General features: G+C 55.6%; 1 protein-coding gene across 2 annotated transcripts in view; it reads left to right on the top strand.

The window, feature by feature from the left end:
* TSNARE1 (t-SNARE domain containing 1) overlaps positions 1-20,329 on the top strand; it is a 113,173-nt gene that overhangs the window by 77,536 nt on the left and 15,308 nt on the right. The window contains exon 13 of one of the 2 annotated variants that reach the window (XM_052651640.1): positions 8,232-8,315. The exons of the other annotated variant lie outside the window; for it this stretch is intronic. Within the exon in view, the coding sequence (XP_052507600.1) occupies positions 8,232-8,315 (84 nt within the window). The remainder of the gene's footprint in view (positions 1-8,231; positions 8,316-20,329) is intronic. 2 annotated transcript variants of the gene reach the window in all.

Raw genomic sequence — 20,329 nt, forward strand, 5'->3', positions numbered from 1 at the left:
GTGGTCTGTGCCCTGCGCTTGCCGGCAGGCAGCCCTCAGCCCTCCCTGGGCTTGCGATCCGCCTCGCCTGTGACCCCAGGGCGGGACGGCCCCTCGGGGCAGCCCCAGGAGGCAGGCTCATGGCCGGCCCTGTGGCTCCGATGGCCGTCTGGGCCCTTGTGGCCCTGAGGCCGGGCTCCCCTCCAGCTTCCCCTTGTGACAACAGCGTTTTCCGGAAGTAGGAAGCTGAGGTCCTGGCAGGAACCGGAGAGCGAGCTGACCCCCGGGCTCCTGGGGCAGCCCGGCTTGGAAGGAGCTGAGCGCAGGGTGGGACCTACACAGAGGGAGGGATGGTTCCTGGTTTCACTGTTCCCCGCGGAGCCAGTGGCGAGTCAGTAACTCTCGTCCACAAAAGCGCCCAGGTTGCTTAGGGGCCCATCCAGCCCTCCACAGCATGGCCAGCGTCCTTCCAACCTCCTTATCCCTGTGGTCAGACGACACCGGGTGTTCTCCTTGGTGGCCTTTCCTGCTGCCCTGCAAAGGTTGGGTGTATCTCAGGTCTGCTCTTGGTGGATAAACTGCAGGTTAGGGGTGGTTCAGACTGTAAAGAGTCTGCCAGCTGTGCAGGAGACTTGGGTTCAATCCCTGGGTCGGGAAGATCCCCTGGAGAAGGAAATGGCAACCCACCCCAGTGCTCTAGCCTGGAAAATCCCATGGACGGAGGAGACTGGTAGGCTGTAGTCCATGGGGTCACAAAGAGTCGGACACTACCGAGAGACTTTACTTTTACTAGGAGCCCACGTGGGAAACAGATTAATGTGGAAAAAGCTGTGGTTGTAAAGGCTTTGCTGGTTTGCAGGGAGAAGTGAAATAGCCAGGCTTGTCCCCTCCCTGCAACCCCCTCACCTCCCCAGTCACCCCAGCACTGAGCTGGAGGCATCTCAGAGGCTGGCCCTGAGATCTGGGGTCCCGGCAGATGGGTCTCTCTGAGGGAGGGCCCCACAGGCCTTTGGGGGCCCCTCAGAGGGAGGAAGAAGCATCACATGAGCCCACGGGCAGCTGTCACTTAGTCTGCAGGGGGCAGGAGGGCCAGCATCGCAGAATAACAGGTTCAGGCCCGCCAGGTGCAGAGTTCGGGTGCGGAGGTCTGCACCCCAGGACCTGAGCAGGTGACTGTTAGAAGTTGAGGCTTTTAGAGGGGATCGAGGTGAAGTGGGATCCCTGGGGTGACTTCCATCTCAGTAAGAAGAAGAAATGAGGACAGAGACGCATGTCGGGGGATGGCCGGGTGAGGACCTGGGAGGAGGCGGCCAGCCACACACTGGGGGAGAGGCCTGCCCACCCTCGTCTCTGACCTCCCGCCTCCAGGACGGGAGTGGGTGGGGGTTGCATTTCTGTTAGAGCTGCCGAGTCTGTGTTTTTTGATTCGGCAGGCAGCTGCAACTGGCCCGTGCAGACCCCCGAGGAATCAAGCAGATAACTAACGTAAGATAGTTTCTAAGGAATATTTTTAAAGTGAGGTGAAGTCACAAAGATGAGTAGTAGTAACATGATCAGAAATGACCCAGCGTGTCTGGAAAGGGCCAGTGACAACTTTTAAGAACGAAGAACTCGGTGGGGAGTCTGGTGGCGTCCTTGGTCACACATGACGTTTGAGGCTTAGTTGGAAAAATAGCAACACGACAGGGGACCTCAGAAAGTGGCAAGGGTGACAGAGAGATGAAAGGGTGCAGAGGACCAGAAATCCAGCCTGGGTCTGAGCAGGGTCCCAGGAGAAGAAAATCGAATGAGCAAAGGTGGTGCGTGACCCCCTGACCTGCCATCCTGCAGACAGGGGTGGGGGCCACGCACAGCACCGGGTGGCTCTATGTGGTGGGATACCTCGGCCCCTGAGTGGGAGGCTGGCTCAGGAAGGGGGACAGAGCGACAGCGCCCACCACCCCCCGCCCCCCCTCCCCAAGCTAGTCACAGGCTCAGCAGTGGAGGCTATGGGGAGACCAGGCCCAGAGAGGGATGGTCACCTGGAATCAGGCCCCAGGCAAAGGCGCCTCTCAGCACAAAGAGGACTGAAAGCGTGAGGGTTTGTTGCCAAGAGACTTTGACAAGAAGAGCCTCTGAAGGGTGGACTCCGGCATGGCCCCAGGAGGAAGGTCTGTGACATGGGTGGTGAGCCGGAAGCTGGTCGATAAAGGACTGATAGTGAAACCGTTTCCTATTAAGCAGTGGACTTTGACTGTACTGTCTCGTTTGCATGGGTCAGTGTTTCAAAAAGACAGAACAGCGGTGCGACAATGACTGTTGTTTGCAAAGAGTGATTACATTATTAATCTTGGTGCCTGTTAGTAGCTATATGTGGTTAAAAACTCAAGGATTCCTTCACCGAAATTAAAAACTTACACTCTGCAAATGACCCTGTTAATAGGATAAAAAGGCAAGCTACTTACTGGGAGAAAATGTTTGTATATCACACATCTGACTTGGGACTTGTATCCTGAATATATTAAGAGCTTTCTAAATCTAGCAACAAGAAAACAAACACTTGAATTAGAAAATTTGGGCAAAAGATTTGAGCAGATCCTTCACCAAAGAAGATATATAGTTAGGAAAAAAGGAATAAAAATGCAACTAAGCAGACAAAACTCATTACTGAATAAAAAAGTGGGGGAAAGAGAAATTAATATAGAAGAAGAGAATAGGATAAATAGAAAACCCACGGCAAACCTTCGGTATCACGTCCAGTGAACAGGTTAGCGTGGATGGACTAAAAGAGCCCATTAAACGTCGAGACTCAACAGATTGTAGGAAAAAAACGTCTCTTTGCCATTTAAAACTAATCCAGTAAAACGTAAGGACAAGAGGGTGAGAGTGTAAAGAAAGACACGGCGGTCAGAGTTGGGAAGAGTGTGAGGGGCTAGCCCTATCAATATCACTCATATAAGTATCAATTTATTAAATAGGATAGCATGGCCAGTTCAGCTCTTCAGGAAGATGAAAAATCCTTCATCTCTGTACACTTCAAACGAGCTCCAAATAGATGGGTAAAGCCGGAACTGCCTGCCTGCAGAGGGAGTCCATCCTGAGAGTGGAAGGTGTCAGCATGGGCACAAAGACCAGGAATTAGTGAAGATGGTGCAGGCTTCACTGATAACCAGCAGTTGACTCACCAGACCCTCAAACAACACTCAGCAGATAACACCCAGTCTTCTCCAGGACGCCTGGATTTTGATCCTGACTTAGGTTGAAGACCAAGTGTCAACAAACTTCAAAGAATCAGTAAATGGGTGAAATGCTGCAATTATTCAAAAATGCAATTAGGAAAATCCTCTCATTAGATAGCATCAGCACAAAAATAAAAATTTCCTTATATGTTGGGAAATATTTTAAACAGTTCTAAACAACTGGGAGGTCGAAGAAGAATAAATCATTAATGGATAGGTAAAAATACATAATTGAATAATGAAAATTATGCATATCAAAATCGTGGGGGTACTTCATAGGAAATTAATAGCCTTAAATGCTTATACAACAAAAGGAGAAAGGCTGGAAATTAATGAATTAAGATATTAAAAAGACATTAAACAAGAGTAAAATGACTGCAGAATAGAGCCTGAGAAATTAGAAAGAAGAAGATTATAGAGACAAAGCAGAATTTATTACTGACGCTCCAATACTTTGGCCACCTGATGTGAAGAGCTGACTCAGTGGAAAAGACCCTGACGCTGGGAAAAATTGAGAGCAAGAGGAGAAGGGGGTGGCAGAGGATGAGACAGTTGGATGGCATCACTGACTCAATGGGCATGAATTTGAGCAAACTCTCAGGAGATAGTGCGGGACAGGGAAGCCTGGTGTGCTGTGCAGTCCACGTAGTCCCAGAGTCGGGCGTGACAGAGCAACTGAATGGAAACGAGAGCTGGCTCTTTGAAAGACCATGAAGGTGGACAAACCGCTGGTGAGGTTGGTCACACATTCCAAAGTAATGAGAGAGTTCTGTGAGCAGGCCTAGGCCAGCAAGTTTGGAAACGGGCAATCTGTCGACACCAACTAAAGGATAAAAAGATTGGTGGTCCTTGTAACCATTAAAGAAACGGAATGGGTCAGGAAGACCCCTCTCCCCTGTGGAGATTGGCCTTTAATGTATGTTCTACCCAGCTTTCAGAGCAGAGATCCAGTCTTGTGCAAACGTTCCTGGACCACAGGAAAAAGGGAAATTCCTAAATATGTAACAACAGGTTGAATCAGAGATGACATACATTCAGGAGAGGGACATCATGGGCCCGTCTGTCTCGTGGACACAGACCATCGGGGCACAGCATGGGCTGACTGTGCTGAGCCCTTTGGCCTGCCTTTTGGTGGTTTAGCAGGAAACCTGGAAAACCACTGGCTTTGGGGAAAATAATGCCTCCCACCCCCACCCAGGGTGTTGCTTCCGGAAGGCGGATGATGGACAGTGCTGAGCTGAGAACAGCCCCCTTGTCCCCCGCCCATGGGCGGCAGCAGGCAGCGGGGATGCCCGTCCTGGCTCCTGGGTGCTCAGCTGAGGTTGGCCTTCTCCCTTCCTCCTGTCCTGTATGCTTCCTAGGTCCTCACTGCCCCTTACCTGTAGGTCTTCACTCAGACACATGCTCCTCAGAGAGGCATCTGCGATCCCTCTCACCCTCCCAGGCCCACGCCTGCCCACATGCCCTGGGAGTCCTTGTCCTCCTGGGCAGGTGACCTCCATGAGGCTGGGCTCTGGGTGTCCCGGCCCCCAGGACAGTGCTCAGCACCAGCCCGTGCTTGGTCAGCACACACCGTGTGGCTCCTCCACCTCCTGACTGCCTAGGTGTGGACGAGGCTAGGGCATCAGAGGTACCTGGAGGCAAAATGTGTGTGTGTGGGGGGGTGGGCGGGGGCGGGGAGTGGTTCTGATCAGGGGAGACTAGAGATGCAGAAAGAAGGAAGGTCTCCAGTGGGCCGAGCCCGGTGTCTGGTGCAGGCTTGAGGAGTGAGGGCCCCTGAACTCATCCAAGTCCAGCAAAGGGCAGGACTTGTGAAGGGCCCTCCGGGCAGCCTGGCCAGACCCGGAGCCTCCAGGGAGGACGAGGAGGGACTCCCCAGCAGGAGCCCTCTGTCTTGTCCCCAGTGACCCGAGAGCCACGAGGCCTCTCCCTGGCGGTCAGTGTGGGCCCTGCTGCCCTGGCTGGGCTGGGCTGGGAGCCCACCCTGGGGGAGGGGAAGCCGCCTTTAATTTGGAGGCCAGCTGGGTAAATAAACAGTGATTGGATTTGCCGAGGCCCGAGCCCCTGGGTACCGAGAACAGCGGAGAATCTCATTCTCGTGATCGCATTGTTATAGGTTCTCCCTGCCATCTGCTGAGGAATGTAAATATGGTTGGGTTCCAGGCGTGGGGAGGGACAGCTGGCAGAGCCACGGGGCGGGGGGGCGGGAGGGCGGGAGGGTGGCCCTCACCTGGGCCTCGGGCTGGGCCCCAGGCCGGGCCCTTTCCCACCCTGCTCTGTTCGCTCCTCCAGTCCCTCTCAAAGTGATTGCCAGCAGAAACAGAACCCCAGCAAACACTTAAATCAATCTGCTCATTACTGGGCTCGCTGCGCCTGGGTGGATGGGCAGAGGTCTCGGGCATAGCACAGAGAAACTGGGGAGCCCTGCATCCTGTTCTGCCACACCTGCCCCCGTGTCCTTGGCAACTCGGAGCAGCTTCAGGTGGGTGGGTCTGCGTTCAAGCCTGCGGACTCTGTGGGCTGTCCCTGCCCCCCACCAAGCCCCGCCCCCCAGCTCTCTGGCAGGTGTGGGGACCAGACCTGTGGGCGGGGGGGCGGTACTTGGAGCCCACAGGCAGCAGGGAGGGGCTCATTTCCTGGGGCCCAAGGTGGGCGACTGCAGCTGTGAGCTCCTGTGGGTCCCTCCTAGCGAGGCCCCCTCACCCTTTCTTGACTGGGAAGAAGTCTGCTCAGGTCAGCCCTGGTTTGGGGCCCCCTCCCGAGTTCTTCCTGCTGCACTAATCTCACGAGTCGAGCTCCCTTTGAGTGTGGGAGTCCAGCCGGGCGCTGGCGGCCATCCTGGCACACGCCCCCGGTTTGTAGACCAGGATCAGGGATGTCCTTAAGGCCCGAGAGGAAGTGCTGCAGAGATGACTGAAATGCCAGCCCCGTGGGCCAGACCTGGATGGAGGATGAATCCTCACGGCCTCCCAGGGGGGAAGGCAGTGCCTCGGGGCGGTGCGTGCGTGCTCAGTCACTCAGTCAGGCTCCTCTGTCCATGGGACTCTCCAGGGGGTCTTCCTGATGCAGGGTTTGAGCCTGTGTCTCTTTTGTCTCCTGCATTGGCAGGGGAACTCTTCACCACTGAGCCACCTGGGAAGCCCCTGAGGGGTGGTGGGACTGTCTGAAGCTAGAAGTGCCTGCCCCCTGCTTCCCTCTAACCCTGAGGGGTACCTCTGAGCCCCCAAGATGAGAAGAGTCTCAACCCCTGCTCAGATGGACCCCATGAGGCTAGACGGTGAAGGCTCGTCCAAAACTCCGAGACACACAGCCAGCACCGCTCACGGCCCGGGAGGGGCACAGGGGTGGGCAGACCCTCGGGTGGTGCCCGTTGCGTGCATGTGCTCAGGCGTGTTGTGCTGTGCATGAAGTTTATGTGTGTGTAAGTGTGCGTTGTGTGTGCCTGTGCACTGGTGTGTAGAGGTGTGTGCCCCTTGCTTGTCTCCCAGGCAGAGTTGGGAGCCCGGAGATGGGTGTGGTCCACTTCCTGGATGGGGCGCCAGGTGTGCAGAAGGGCTTCTCCGGGAGGCAGCTGGTCTGCAGGAGGCAGAAGAAAGCCGGACTCCGGGCAGAGGAAGGGCTGCACGCCCGGGGCCAGGCCTCCAGCTGCTGCACTGCCCACCCCGCCCCGGGGGAGGCGGGGTGCCGGCCTGCACCTCACAGTTTCTGGCCCCTGGTCAGACAGGCCCTCTCCAGGGCGGGTCTGCAGAGAGCCCGGGCCCTGTCCACAGTGCCCCTGACCCCCAGCCTCCAGGCGGCCCTTCTGATAGAGTTTCCTGGGCTGACAGTCCCAAGCTGAGCATCAGAGGGCAGGGTGGACAGATGAGGGGACCAGGGGTCCCGCATAAAGACGATGGTCTGGAGGAGGTAGGAGGCCCCTGGAGGCAGCGCCTGGCGTCCGGCCCAGTACTGGTGTTGACTGACCCTGGCTCTCTGGGGTGCCGGACTCACAGAGGACTCCAGCTCATGCCAGTGGCCCCAGCGTCTCCGCTGCAGGACTTCCCTGCCCTGCCCCTGCCAGCTCTGCCGCGGGGAGGGCCGTGGGGACCCGTGGCCCCTGGAGAGGAAGGAGGAAGAAGACGAAGGCTGCGGTCACCCCTGGGCGGCGGCTGGGGTGGGAGTGGGGAACTGACTCCTCCAGAGAGGTGACGAGGGGACACCGCCCCTCGGCGGGGTGACGGGGATGGCTGTGTGCGTGGGAAGGTCCCTTTCAAGGCAGAAACAATGCAGTTTTGAAGTGGTAGGGAATTTGGGCTCATTTTCAGCAGCTGTATGCAAATTGAATGCAAATGAGCCTGCCTCCCTTCCAGTACCCGGGAGAGGCCCAGGGAAACGGGGCTCTGGAGAACCAGATCAGCCCAGCATCCTGTCCGCATCCATAGCAAGAACCTCCTTCTTCAGAAGCCAGGCCGGGTAGGGGGCACTGCTGCTTCTGTAACATGTGAGGACGGTCCCTGGAGTCCGACAGACTGGGTTCTAGTCCCAGCTTTGCAGTGACTACCCATGTACGACTTTGAGCACATCGCTGAGTCTCTCTGCTCTTTGTTTTCCTTTGCTGTAAAACACAAAAACTGGTCATGCTGGTTGCCTGGGGAGCGCTTAACACAGTGACTTGTCCTGATGGTGGTGATGTGATAGTGGTGATGAAGGTGATGGTGGTGGTGATGATGTGGTGGTGGTTATGTGGTGGTGATGCTGGTGGTGATGGTGATGGTGAAGTTGATGGCGATGGTGGTGATGTGATAGTGGTGATGGTGGTGATGGTGGTGGTGATGGTGGTGGTGATGGTGGTGGTGATGTGGTAGTGGTGAAGATGGTGATGGTGGTGATGTGGTGGTGGTGAAGTTAATGGTGGTGGTGAAGTGATAGTGGTGAAGATGGTGATGGTGGTGATGTGGTGGTGGTGATGTCGTGGTGGTGGTGTGGTGGTGATGATGGAGGTGGGGATCAGGCTGTGGTGGCGATTTGGGGATAAGAGCAAGTCCTCTACAACAGGTCTGGGACCGAACCTGGGAGAAGGGAGAAGAAAGTGATCTCTGTCTGTGCGATGCTTGGATCGTCTGTGGAGGCCTCCTCAAGGTGGGGCTGACATCTTACCTTGTGTCCTTTCCCTCCAACCCCCGGAGGCCTCTGTCCCTAGGAGCTCTGCTCTCCACAATGCCCCCACTGTTGTTGCCCTTCGGGGCTGCCAGTGTGCCTGACTTAGGGCGGCTGTGACATTGGCCTGGGGACCTTCCTTTCCAGAGGCCCTGCTGTGCCAGGAGGGTGGCGCAGGTGGGGGTGGGGAGCACAGGGGGAACGGCGCATGCTCCTGGCCCTCCCCCACCGCACCCACCACAGGACATAGGCTGTGTTTGGTGCAGACAGCAGCCCCAGGCCCCGCTCCTTCTTCCGCACTGCGGCGCCCCCCACCCCGCTGTCCTCATTCTGCCTCCGGGACCTGCCTCCCCAGGCCTCCAGCTCCCCGGGCGGGCACGTGTGCGTCTCTACCCTCCTGGCCGACAGCACGGGCCAAGTGCAGCGTGAGTGTCCGGGACCTGCTGGAGGAGCTGCTGCGCTCCCCCCGTGCAGTGAGGGTGGTCAGGGGATGGAGCTACAGCATGCAGAGCCCCAGAGCGTGGCCGGTCCCCGTCCTGCTCTCGTGACAAATAGCCCCTGTTGCCCGCTTTCTGATATGGGGCTGAAACTCAGGAAAAGCCAGCACTTGCCCCAAATCGTGCAGCTGGCAACAGGGCGGGGCCAGAATTCGAATCCCGGTCTCTGATGCCCGGGCTTGCCCGTGCATCTCGGGATTTCTGACCGAACCAGGCGAGTGTCGTGCTGGAAGGACCTGGCAGCGGGAGGAACTGGTGGGGAATGGCCACAGAGAGACGGGGGCAAGGGTCTGGGGGGCAGCCCCCACACCACCCGCCATGCGCAGACAGGGCTTCAGAGTGCTCTGGCAGCCCAGGTAATAATTGTCCTGTCCATCACCTCAAGCTGCTGGAGGTGGTCTGGAGAGGGTGGTGGGCTTGGTTGGGGGGAGCAGCTCCTCAGTGGAGGGAGGGGCAAGGCTGGGGCAAGAGGGAGCCCTCCCAGCCAGGCCTCAGAACACATGGGCTGCCTGGAGGCCAGCCACAGCCCCAAGGCTTGGATCCCAGAGGAATCCAGCTGGCCGGGGGCCCTGCCTTCCGCAGACAGATATAGATTGTTTCATTGAAAACCTCAGTGCTACCAGGCCCATGGGACCGGCCCTCAGCTCTCCTGTGCTTTCTGCTGGGAAAGAAGGGGAGAGGGAGGCAGAACTATAGCCCCCGCAGTGAGAAGCTGGGAGTGTCTGCGTGGAATTGATTGCTATCCCTGGAACAGGCTCAGCTGTTACTGCAGCCCCATCCCAGGCCAGCCTCAGGTCTGAAGGGGTGTGGGGGCCACGGGGATGAGGGACGGGCGGGCAGCCATGGTGGGGTGGCCTGAGACTTCCTACCTGCCTTGTCCCTGGCCTGTCCCCAGCCCTGTAGTTCGTGTCCCTGCTGCCATTCCTGTAGCATCACACGCGTGAAGTCACAGCCGGTAGTGGCCAGGCGGGCACCCTGTCATCCACCTCTGAGGCCCATCCTGCCATGGAGTCTGTCCTTCCTGAGTCAGCATTACCTGCCTGTCCAGTCTCCCCAGAATGCCACCTGCCCTGGGAGGGACTGGCCTGGCCTGGGCTCCTTGTCTGTGTGAGGGCTCAGACGCTGTCCTCCAGGGCGGGAGGCGCAGGGCAGGGTGGAGTGGGCTTGTGTCTCAGCTCTGTGCATCGCCCCCTCACTCAGCCGATCCTCAGGTCTGCCATCTGAGGGGCAGGCAGGAGGCAATGTGCCCACTGTACAGAAGAGACGGCCGGGGTGTGGGGAATGGTTGGGGGACACCCAGTGCAAGGAAGATCCCCGAATGGGGTGCGATGCTGAGGCCGCCCCGGGCCTGATGTAGGTGTGATAGCGGCAGAGATGACAGTCAGTGACGGGGGTGCCTGCAGGGCTGTCTGGTTCTGACCAGCTCCTCCTGGGGAAAGAACAGAGCTTAGAACTGGCCCAGCCTGAGTTCTGGCTGCGTTAATTACTTGCTGTGTGACTTCGACGGGGCCTCATACAATCTCTGAGCCGTTCTTGTCTGGAGGAATCCCCTTGCCCAGGAAAACTGCCAGTAATGCCCATCGGGAACCCAGCACAGGCAGGCCTTCTTGCAGCTAGCACTGTCTCTGCCAGCACCATTGTGGGGGTGGAGGGCAGGACCTCAGCCTCAGACTATCCGTAAGGAGAGAAGAGGCCCAGAGAGGCTCAGAGCCTTGGCTGGGGTCACTCAGCCAGTCGCGGGCTCAGCCCGGATGGAAACCCTGGTGCCGAGTCCTGGCCATACTCCTCCACCTGCTGCCAATGCATTATTAATCTGGCCCTCCTTGGAAGACAAGCAGCATGTCTGTTTACCTCTTGACAGCAGAGATGGGGAACAACAAAATTAAACCAAACAAACTGCCCAGACATCAAACAAGCTCTCCTTCCGAGTGCGTACTCCGCAGATGGAAGGATGGGCGTGGAGTGTGGCTGCTGGGACTGAGGACGTGGTCCTTCCAGCGAATCACGGACTCCAGGGTGGGAGCACTCCAGCCTAACCAATGCTTTCAGCGGGCAGGGGCGCCAGGCAGCCTGCCCAGGGTGGGTAGGTGTCCTGATTGGCAGAAGCTGCTGGCCGCTGTCCCGGATGCATGGGGCGGGGAGGGGTGTGAGCAGGACCCGCGGTCTCCACGCTCTGCCCCCAGCCTCCTGTTCTTCCCAAACAGTGAGGCCCAGCTCTCCTTCTCGACTGTGGCTTTTGGGGGGTTGGCTTCTCCTTCTCAGTCCCAGCTGGTGGGAACCATGAGCCCCGAGAAGCCCGAAGTGGGCACTCTCGGATGAGTCCTGGAGGTCTGGGGTCAGAATCTGCAGAACAGGGGTCTGACTGAGGTGAGGGTGGGTGAGAAGTCTGACGGGTCTGACGCCATCCCTGGCTCTGTGTGTGTGCCCGGGTCTTGGTGTCCTCAGCCTGTGAATGGGCCGCAGCAGTGCCAGGCGAGAGCGTCAGCACCATGGACAGAGGCAGGGCGGCCGGATGCTGGGTCACCCTTTAGGACTGTTCTCCTCTACAGGCTCAGACCTCAGGCCAGGGGGCAGTGTCTCACATTCGTCAGGCTGCGGGGCCCTGGGTGGGAAAGGACGGTCACTAGCGCTGTCCCTCCCCTTAAGAGGCTCCGCCTGTTTCCCCGGTGTGTCTCCCTGAGGCTCCAGGGTTGGAGCTTTGTGCACATCGAAGTAGCTGGGGAGGCAGTTAGGCTAACCCCTGCCTGCGCCACAGGTGCCCCGCGGCCCACCCAACCTCACACGTCAGGGAGGTCCTGGGCGCACCGACTCCGTGTTCCCCACCTCCCGCCTCCCACCCCCATTCTTCCGCGCGGCTTCAGGAACATCTGATGAGAGCTCATTAGTAATGCTGTCAACAGAGTTGACGAAAAGCCTCAGAAGAGGAAACCCAAGCCAGGGGAAGGCTCTGATCCTGGATTGTTAAGCCGTCCCGACGCTGTCACCGTGAGCAAGGCTTCTGCCACACGGACGGCCAGCGGCGTTGACAGCTGCTTCCCTTTCCGCTGGTCCAGCCTGCACTGCCGTCTGCTGGGAAAGGGGTCTGGGGCTCCACCTTGATGCCCCCACACCAGAAGCATTGGCACCTGGGGGATTTCAGCTTGCTCTTGCCCTGGGGAGGGAGCCTCACTCTGGCGAGGTGTCAGCTGTGCAGAGTTCTCCTGTTCCCCGGGTTTGCGTCTTCCTCAACGCTCTCGCCGCTGGCAGGAGAAAAGGTGAAAACCAGAGAGGAGTGCCCGGCTGCGAGCCTGAGGGTCCCGGGTGGGGTTGGTCAACTCAGGGCCTGCCCGAGTTACAGACCAGCACACACCTCACCGAGCTGCCAGCCTCAGCACCAGCTGGGCTGTGCTGTCCACTTTGGAGAAGGGGGTGAGAGGCTGGAGAGGCCTCAAGGGCCACCAAGGGTCACATGGCTGGCTAGCAGCAGGATTTCCAATCCCTCTGTTAAACAGGGCTCATCCCGTTCCTCCCTGTATCAGTCAGTGCAGGCTGTTTGGCCACAGTAACAAATGAGCTCAAGGCTGGGTTTGGTCCTTGCTTGTGTTGTAAACCCATAGCAGGATGGAGATGCCTTTGCTCCTGTGTTTGACTCTGGAAACCAGACCAGTGGCTGGCCTCCCCTTTCCCGGCTCACAGCAGATGAGAACAGTGGAAGAATTGAACAGAAGCTTTGAGGGTCTGCTTGGGAGCAGCAAGTGGCCTTTTGGCATGCTGCACCCACTGGACCCTTCACAGGCCAGAGTGGGGCTGGTGGGGCTGCAGTGGGTGGTCCTTCAGGGAGGGAGGGAGAGGCCCGAGAAAACGGCTGTGCGTTTTTGAGCAATGGTCCAAACCTCCCCCTGCTCAGAATTGCACCCCTACCCCCAGCAAGCCTCCTCCACCCCAACTTCCATCGTCCCCTCCTCTCGTGGCCTTGGGCCAGGCCTGCCCTCCCTGGAGGTCTGGGGACTGACCACCCTGCTCCTCCGTTCCCTGGACTTGGGGACTCGTCACCACACACACACTAACCTCAGTGACCTGCCCCCGCCGGGTTTGAACCTTCTCCCTTCTCACCCCTGGACCTTCTCCCTTCTCACCCCTGGACCTTCTCCCTTCTCACCCCTGGACCTGCTCTCGCTTCTCACCCCTGGACCTGCTCCCTTCTCACCCCTGGGCCTGCTCCCTTCTCACCCCTGGACCTGCTCCCTTCTCACCCCTGGGCCTGCTCCCTTCTCACCCCTGGACCTGCTCCCTTCTCACCCCTGGACCTGCTCCCTTCTCACCCCTGGACCTTCTCCCTTCTCACCCCTGGGCCTGCTCCCTTCTCACCCCTGGACCTGCTCCCTTCTCACCCCTGGACCTGCTCCCTTCTCACCCCTGGGCCTGCTCTCCCTTCTCACCCCTGGACCTGCTCTCCCTTGCGGCTGGGTCCACCCCCAAGGGAGGATGTTGTCTGGTCTGGGCCCTGGTCCCCAGGGTTTGGGGCACATCCAGGGGCCCCCCCAGGCCCTCCTTGTATTTCTCTGCCTGGGAGCATCCAGCCCTCCTGCATCCCTATATCTTCGCCCCCCAAAGCCCTCCTCTGGCCCCAACAGGTCTCAGCCCACCTCGGGGAGGGCCTGAGTGCTGTGATGGCTACAGCTACCTGGCTGCACAGCCCTCGCCGTCCCCATACTGTCATTGTTCCGGCCTTTTTCTAATACAGTGTTTGATAATTTAATTGATACAGTGTTTCTAATTCAGTGTTTGATACTCACACAAGGTCGTACACGTCACATACTTAATGATATAAAGTGTGAGGATTCAGTGGGTTTCCACCAGCCCCCTCAGCAGGCCACTGGGATGACCCCTGCACCCAGGGGCAGCTCAGGCCCTTCCCAGCTCACCTGCTGCCCCCTCACTGCTCCGTGTGGATTGTCCAGTTGTGCTTGCTTTTTATCTCCATAAAAATCAAGCCAGACTCTCCTTCCTTCCCCAGGACTGGCTGCCTTTTTGATCCAGCCTCATTTCCAGGACCCACCGTGTGCTTGTGCGCGGCTCTGGTCCACACCTCTCACCGGTCCCACGTGACACAGTGTGAATGTTGTCACAGTCTGCGTGACCACTCCCCTCGAGCGTGCGCTTGGTGGGGAAGGCTTTTTCTGGGTGACAGTGGAGGAGCAGGCCCGCTGGGTCACAGGCACGTGGACGGCTCATCTTGGCCAGATGGGTGTTGGCCACCGCACGCCCCGGCGAGTGTGGGCTCTGCCCGCAGTGCTGGGTAGCGTCAGCTTCTCTAATCTCGGCCAGCCTGGTGGGAGTGAGATAGTGTGTAATTGTGGTCCTCGTTTGCATTTTCTTGATTACTGACGCAGTTGGAATCTTCGTGTGTTTATATTTGTGTTTCCTTTGCTGTGAAGTCTGTTCATGCCTTTTGCCCATTTAAACACTTGGAGTGTTTGTTTTTGCTCCTCGGTGATTTGCAGAATGTACACACACGTGTGTGCGTTCTAACCTGGGCGACACTGCTCTGTGTGCCTGGCCCCGCTGCCAACATCACCACTCTCCCCGCCTGGCGGAGTCTCCTGAGGACTCCGGGGGTCCGTGCCCACTCCTGGGTCCCCCACACCCCGCGTCTGGGAGGTGTTCTTCTTTGTTTTTTTTTTCCTTTTTTTTTCTGCAGACCTCCAACTGCCTCTTACGTTCCAGCTCCGGGGTTCAGTCGCCTTCACCACGTCTGAACACCCCTCCTCGTGTCTCGGCCCTGCTCCCAGTCGGCGCAGGCTCCGCCCCTGCTCCCAGTCCCATGCAGGCTCCGCGTGGTCCCTTCTAGTCCTGCCGAGCCTCTTCTCGCATCACGGCCTCCCTCTACTCATATATCCGCTTCTGTGCCGAGCGACACTCTCTGGCCGGTGGCCCTACCCTTATTATTTCTAGCCCTGTCCTCGGTCTCCCTGGTTTGCATTCCTGTGTATGTTTTGGAATCTCCTCGTCAGTTTCCATAAACAACCAAGTCAGCAATTCTTATTGGAATTGCATTGCACCTGTGGCTCCAGTTAAGAACTGATATCCTCATGGTATGGGGACTTCCTATCTGTGAATACAGCGTATCTAAAAAAGGTGAAGTCGCTCAGTCGTGTCCGACTCTTTGCTACCCCATGTACTGTAGCCCACCAGGCTCCTCCATCCATGGGATTCTCCAGGCAGGAATACTGGAGTGGGTTGCCATCTCCTTCTCCAGGGGATCTTCCTGACCCAGGGATCGAACCCAGGTCTCCCACATTGCAGGCAGACGCTTTAACCTCTGAGCCACCAGGAAGCCCACAGTGTATCTATTTATGTCTTTTAAAGTGTTTTAAAATACATTTAAACAATGACTGTCTCCATATATATATATAATATCTTTTAAAAGGTATATACCTAAACGTATTTGTTTGTTTGCTTCTATAAATGGTACATGTACCAGCAAGTTGCTGGTATATAGAAATGTGTGTGATTTTTGTGAATTGAGTCTATGTTCAGCCAGATGTTAATGTCTAATTATTTCTCATACTTTGCCTAAGGATTCTGTTAGGTTTCCTTTGAAGATAATCCTGTTATTATCGATAATAACAGCTTTATTTCTTCCATCCCAATGCCTTTTAATTTCTCTTTCCTGATCGCTGTGTAGGCAGGGAGCCCTGGTGAGTCCTGACTTAGAAGGAGGGAAAATGGGCTTCCTTGTTTGGTTCCTAATTTTAAAAAGGAATGCTTCCAACCTTAGCCTGTGAAGAATGTTAATTTTAGACTTATTGTACTCTTTGTCAGATGAAGGATATTTGCTAAGGGCTCGACAAGAGCTTTTTTAGGAAAAGTAAGGGCTGGGTGTCCAATTACATCGTGTATATATTTATCTGTTAAGATGATTATTTGTTTTTCTTTTAATCTGTTGACTTGGTGCGTGTCGCTCTTCTTGCGTCCTCACCAGAGTGAGTGATAGCAGCTGCTGCTGGTGTGGGCTCTCTCGCTGCTGGTCTGCTGGGGACTGTCACTCCTGTGTGGGCCTCTGCACGCCCCTGCTCGTGATGGTCGTGTCCCATGTTAGTGGCATGCCTGTGTCTGATTCATGTGAAGCTTAGGGTTGTGTTCTCACCCTGTCTGCTCTGTTCTCTGAGTTCTCGGAGTGCTCTCAGACCGCTCAGGTTCTTTCTTATTCTCGACTGTTTTGGTAAGCCACCTGTTTTAAGAGTCTCCGCTTGTCTTGATTTTTCGGCATGGAGGCTCCAGGTGCTAATAACCTCGTTGACTGCTGCACAGTGCCCGGTCCATCCGCGATCTGTGCCTCTCACTCCTACCTCATCGGTCCGTTCCTTTGTGTGCTGATCACTCTTTCCGGGCGCCGGTCCTTTTCACTGGCGCCCTTGACGCTGCTGCTGTGTCTCGCGCGGCCTCCTCTCCTGGTCCTCTTTCTCCGCATTGTGTGGCTGTCCTTCCTTCTCGTGTCTGCAGCCTGGCGCTCAGCCCGTGCGGTTGCAGCCCTTCTCTTGTTTTCTGACATCAGCATTTTGAGTCTACAAACCCCCCTTAAAGGGCCACGTTTACTGTGGCTCCACGTAGTGATATATCATATATCCATTAATATTCAATTTAAAATAGTTTATCTATTATGATTTTTTTTTCTGACCCATGGGTTATTTAGAAATGAATGGTAGGATTTCTAAATGCATGGGGATCTTAAAGTTGCTCTTTTCTGTTATCTTCTAATAGTCGCATTTTGTTTAAAGCATTTCTTTTATGTGAAATTTGTTAAGACTTCCTTTATGGCTTAGAGCTTTCCAATTCTGCAAATATTCCATGTGTATGAGAGAAGAATGTGTATTCTTTAAATACACAGACATGGAAAGTTCTATTAGTGTCCAATAAACCAAGCTAGGTAATTCAGATATTTTGTATCTTTCCCTTTTGTGGTCTGCCTGACATCATAAATGGAGAGAAATCTGTTGAAATCTTATACCACATTGCTAGATTTGGAAATTTCTCCCTGTAGCTCTATAAATGTTTGCTTTATATATCCTATGGCTCTTTTTTTCTAGGTTGCATACGAGTTTAGGGTGGGTGTATCATCTTGATAAATCAAAACTCAGCGTTACGAAGTGACCTTTCCTCTCCCACATGATGCCTTTTATCTTAAAACCCATTTTGTCTGCTCTCAATGGGTCTATTTCTGCTTTCTTTTGATTAATGCTTTCACAATATATTTTCCTATTCTTTTATGCCTTTGATATGTCACTCGTAAATTGCATTGAGCTGGATTTGAAAATCCGTAGTGACGGTCTGGCTCTTGTCCTGACTGAGCTTCAGCCCTGGCTGATGTGTTAGCTCTCGTTTCTCTCATCTTACTTTTTGGTTTCCACTTATCTTTATTTTTGACACCTGCTTTTTTAGTTCTAAGTTGTAAACTTTTTATTTTGATAAAGATCTCAAATGTGTGTGAATGTTGCAGAGCTAGGGCTCAGAGTCCCTGCATCTCTTTAAGCCATGCTCCCCAGTCTTTGGCACTTCTTTGTCCTGAGAATCACTTACACCACAATGTTGCTCCATAATACCTCAACGTGGAATTATTGAAGGCCAGGACGTGCTTCTGCATAGCCATCAAACCAGTAAATCAGCGCTTATCAGATGTTCCTATCGAATCACTGACTCCATTCAGGTGTCAGCGATGATCCCAATAATGTTCTTAACATCCAGGATTCTAACCCAGGTTCGTTTGTTGGGTTTAGTCGCATCTCTTAATCCATGGAGTGTTTAGAAATTAGTTCCTTTTTTTCTTGCAGTTTATTTCCGTCTTTCATTTGTTTCCCTTGAGATCTGGCTGCAAAGTCTAAAGCCAGACATGACTGCTGCCCCTTCCTGATGGACACACAGAGCCTCTGGATGTGTGAGCTCAGGCCCCTGCCTTGGACCCCTGCCATCCTCAGTTCTTTTTTTTACAGGCTCCCCGGTGGGATGCTGTGATTTTTGCAGCTGGTGTGAATGAGGATCCATTGTGTCATGTCCTGGGGCACCAGTGGTTCTTTTTATCTCAGATCTTCTGGGCTCTTTCTTCTTCCTGAAGTCACTTTTTGGGACCAATCTTGGTGATCATGTAGACGGTTGTTTTTTTTTTTAAGCTACAAGGCATATGGGATCTTAGTTCCCAGACCAGGGATCAAAGCGGTGTCCCCTGCATTGGAAGCACAGAGTCTTAACCACTGGACCCCGGGGAAGTTCCACATGGACAGTTTCTCTTTGTTTTATTGCCGCGTTGCCTGCGTCTTCACATGGGGTGTTGCTCTGTTAAGAGTCCTGTCTGGTGCTGACTGGCTCCGTTCGGCTACCGAGGCGTTTCCTGACTGTCCTTGTGCCTTCTTCTTACTATTATTTTTGGGGATCTGTTTTTTTCCCCCCTCTGGCCAGTTCAAGAGCTTGTCTTTGTATTTAGGGTTCTATGGTTTTCCCAAGGTATGTCCAGATATGGACTTTTCCCCCTTCTGCTTTATGGCTGTGGGGTCAGTGGACGCCTGTGTGGACCCATCCTGGAAGACCGCGGCTGTCACCCCTTACGTAGGCCTGTCCTCATGCTCCCCGCAGGCCTTTCGTCAGCAGGGCCTGTGTTAGAGGCCTCCTGCCGTCTCTCTAGCTTTGACCATCTCCTTCCTGCCTTCCAGTCCGCTTGCCTCCAGGGACGGCTGGTTCACTCAGATGCGTCTCTCTGGTTTAGGCTGGGTCCCGTCTTCTGCTGAACTTGTCAGCTAAGTCTTTCACTTCAAAAACTGTGTTTCTTTCTAAAAGTTCATTTCTTTTCCAGATCTTCTGTTCGTTCTCAGTAGTCCCTGGTTGCCTCTCAATGACCATATCCTTCATTCTTTAGACGTTTACCCGTGCGTTGCCCTCGGTTTTTACAGTCTTCGGTTGTCTAATCCGTTTCCTGATGCTGCTGCCTGCCTTGGTTGATGCTGTTTGATGCTGAGTCCGTGGCTTGGCTGAGTTGGAGTTGGGGGTTTCTCATCCGGAGAGCGCTGAGTTCTACTTGCCTGCTGCCACGGCCCTATTGCATTATTCGTGACCATGTCGGTGGGGTCTGGCCTCCCTCCCTGCAGGAGGTGGGGACCGAGCGGACTGCTGGACGTCTCAGCCCCGCTTACTTGATTCTCCTGCCCAGTTCTGCAGGGTCGCTCTCTGAAGCAGAGAGTTCCTGGGAGACCAGCTCCGCCTTGGATGGGGCTCAATGACTGCTCCTTCCCCGGTGCTGCTCGGGGAGGGAGCCCAGCTCACCAGTTCTGATGGGGGTGTGTGTGCAGGCATGGCGTGGGGCTCCATCCCCGGAGGTACTGGACCCAGCCTTCAGGTCAGGACGTGAGTCAGCCAGAGAGTGGACATGGACAGTTCAGGCCCTAGCGGACAGGCCCATGTCCCGTGCGGGACCTTGCCCGGCGTGGGGACCTCAGCCTCTGCCAGAGCAGCGGACAAGCCAGGAGCTCTCAGCTGCCCTCGGGTTCCATCCCGGGGTGCCCCTGAGCCCCCGTCCTGAGACACAGAGTCCCCACGTCAAAAGTCACAGTTTTGGAATTTCCCCCCAGCCGAATGTTTCAATAATTACAACGTCTGTAATCCACTTAGAAAACACGGTGTTTTTGATGCTCACACTTAAGAAACAATCCGTTCCACACCCATCCATCCAAATGGCTCCGATTTTGAATAATTCGTTTGAAATGGAGTCTAAATATATACAAATAGATGTTTCTGAAATGTCATGTATTCTGAATACATTTGCATGAGAAGCGGCTTCTGAGGCAGAGAGTGGGAGCCTGATGGCTTCTGAGGGCCTGATGGCTTCTGAGGAGGGGACGCGGGGCCATGGGTCAGATGGGAGGGGCGGGGCGCGAGGGCTGGAGACCGAGGACACAGAGATTACGGGCCCACCGTTTGTTTAAGGCCGGCAATTGAGCTTTCACCATTCCTCTTGCTGGTGCGCCATCACCCTTCGTGATGGGGGCTTCGTGCTCCCCAGGACCTCGAGGAGAGCCCCCATGTTCCCTGCAGCCAGTGTCGGGGCTGGGGGCAGAGTGCGTGTTGGTCCCACTGAGTCCCAAGCCGGCATCTGATGCCCAAGTGCCCTGGCCCCTCCTCACCTGCCCCTCTCTCCTTCCTCCCTGCTCCCTCCTCCCCTGCAGAGCTCCTGGCTGCTAGAGATGGGGGAGCCCTTCTGGCCCACTCATCACGGGACGGTGAGCCCAGAAGGACCCAGAGGGCCAGGCTTCAGTCTCAGCACACGTGGGCCCTGGAAGAGGCTCGGGCTTCAGTGAGCCCCTGCTCTGCGTGGGCCCCGCTGGCCTGGGACACCTGGGACAGGGGCTGCCCTTGAACTGGGGGCTGAGAGGACAGAAAAATGAGCCCTGCTGGTCCAGAAGGGGTGCACACACACTGGCTGGAAGGGGCTTCGACAGGTGTGAGCCGCCGTGAGCTTTACAGGGGTCGTGGCCT

The sequence above is a fragment of the Budorcas taxicolor genome, chromosome 14 (genome assembly GCF_023091745.1).
Source record: "Budorcas taxicolor isolate Tak-1 chromosome 14, Takin1.1, whole genome shotgun sequence".
NCBI classification, from domain to species: Eukaryota; Metazoa; Chordata; class Mammalia; order Artiodactyla; family Bovidae; genus Budorcas; species Budorcas taxicolor.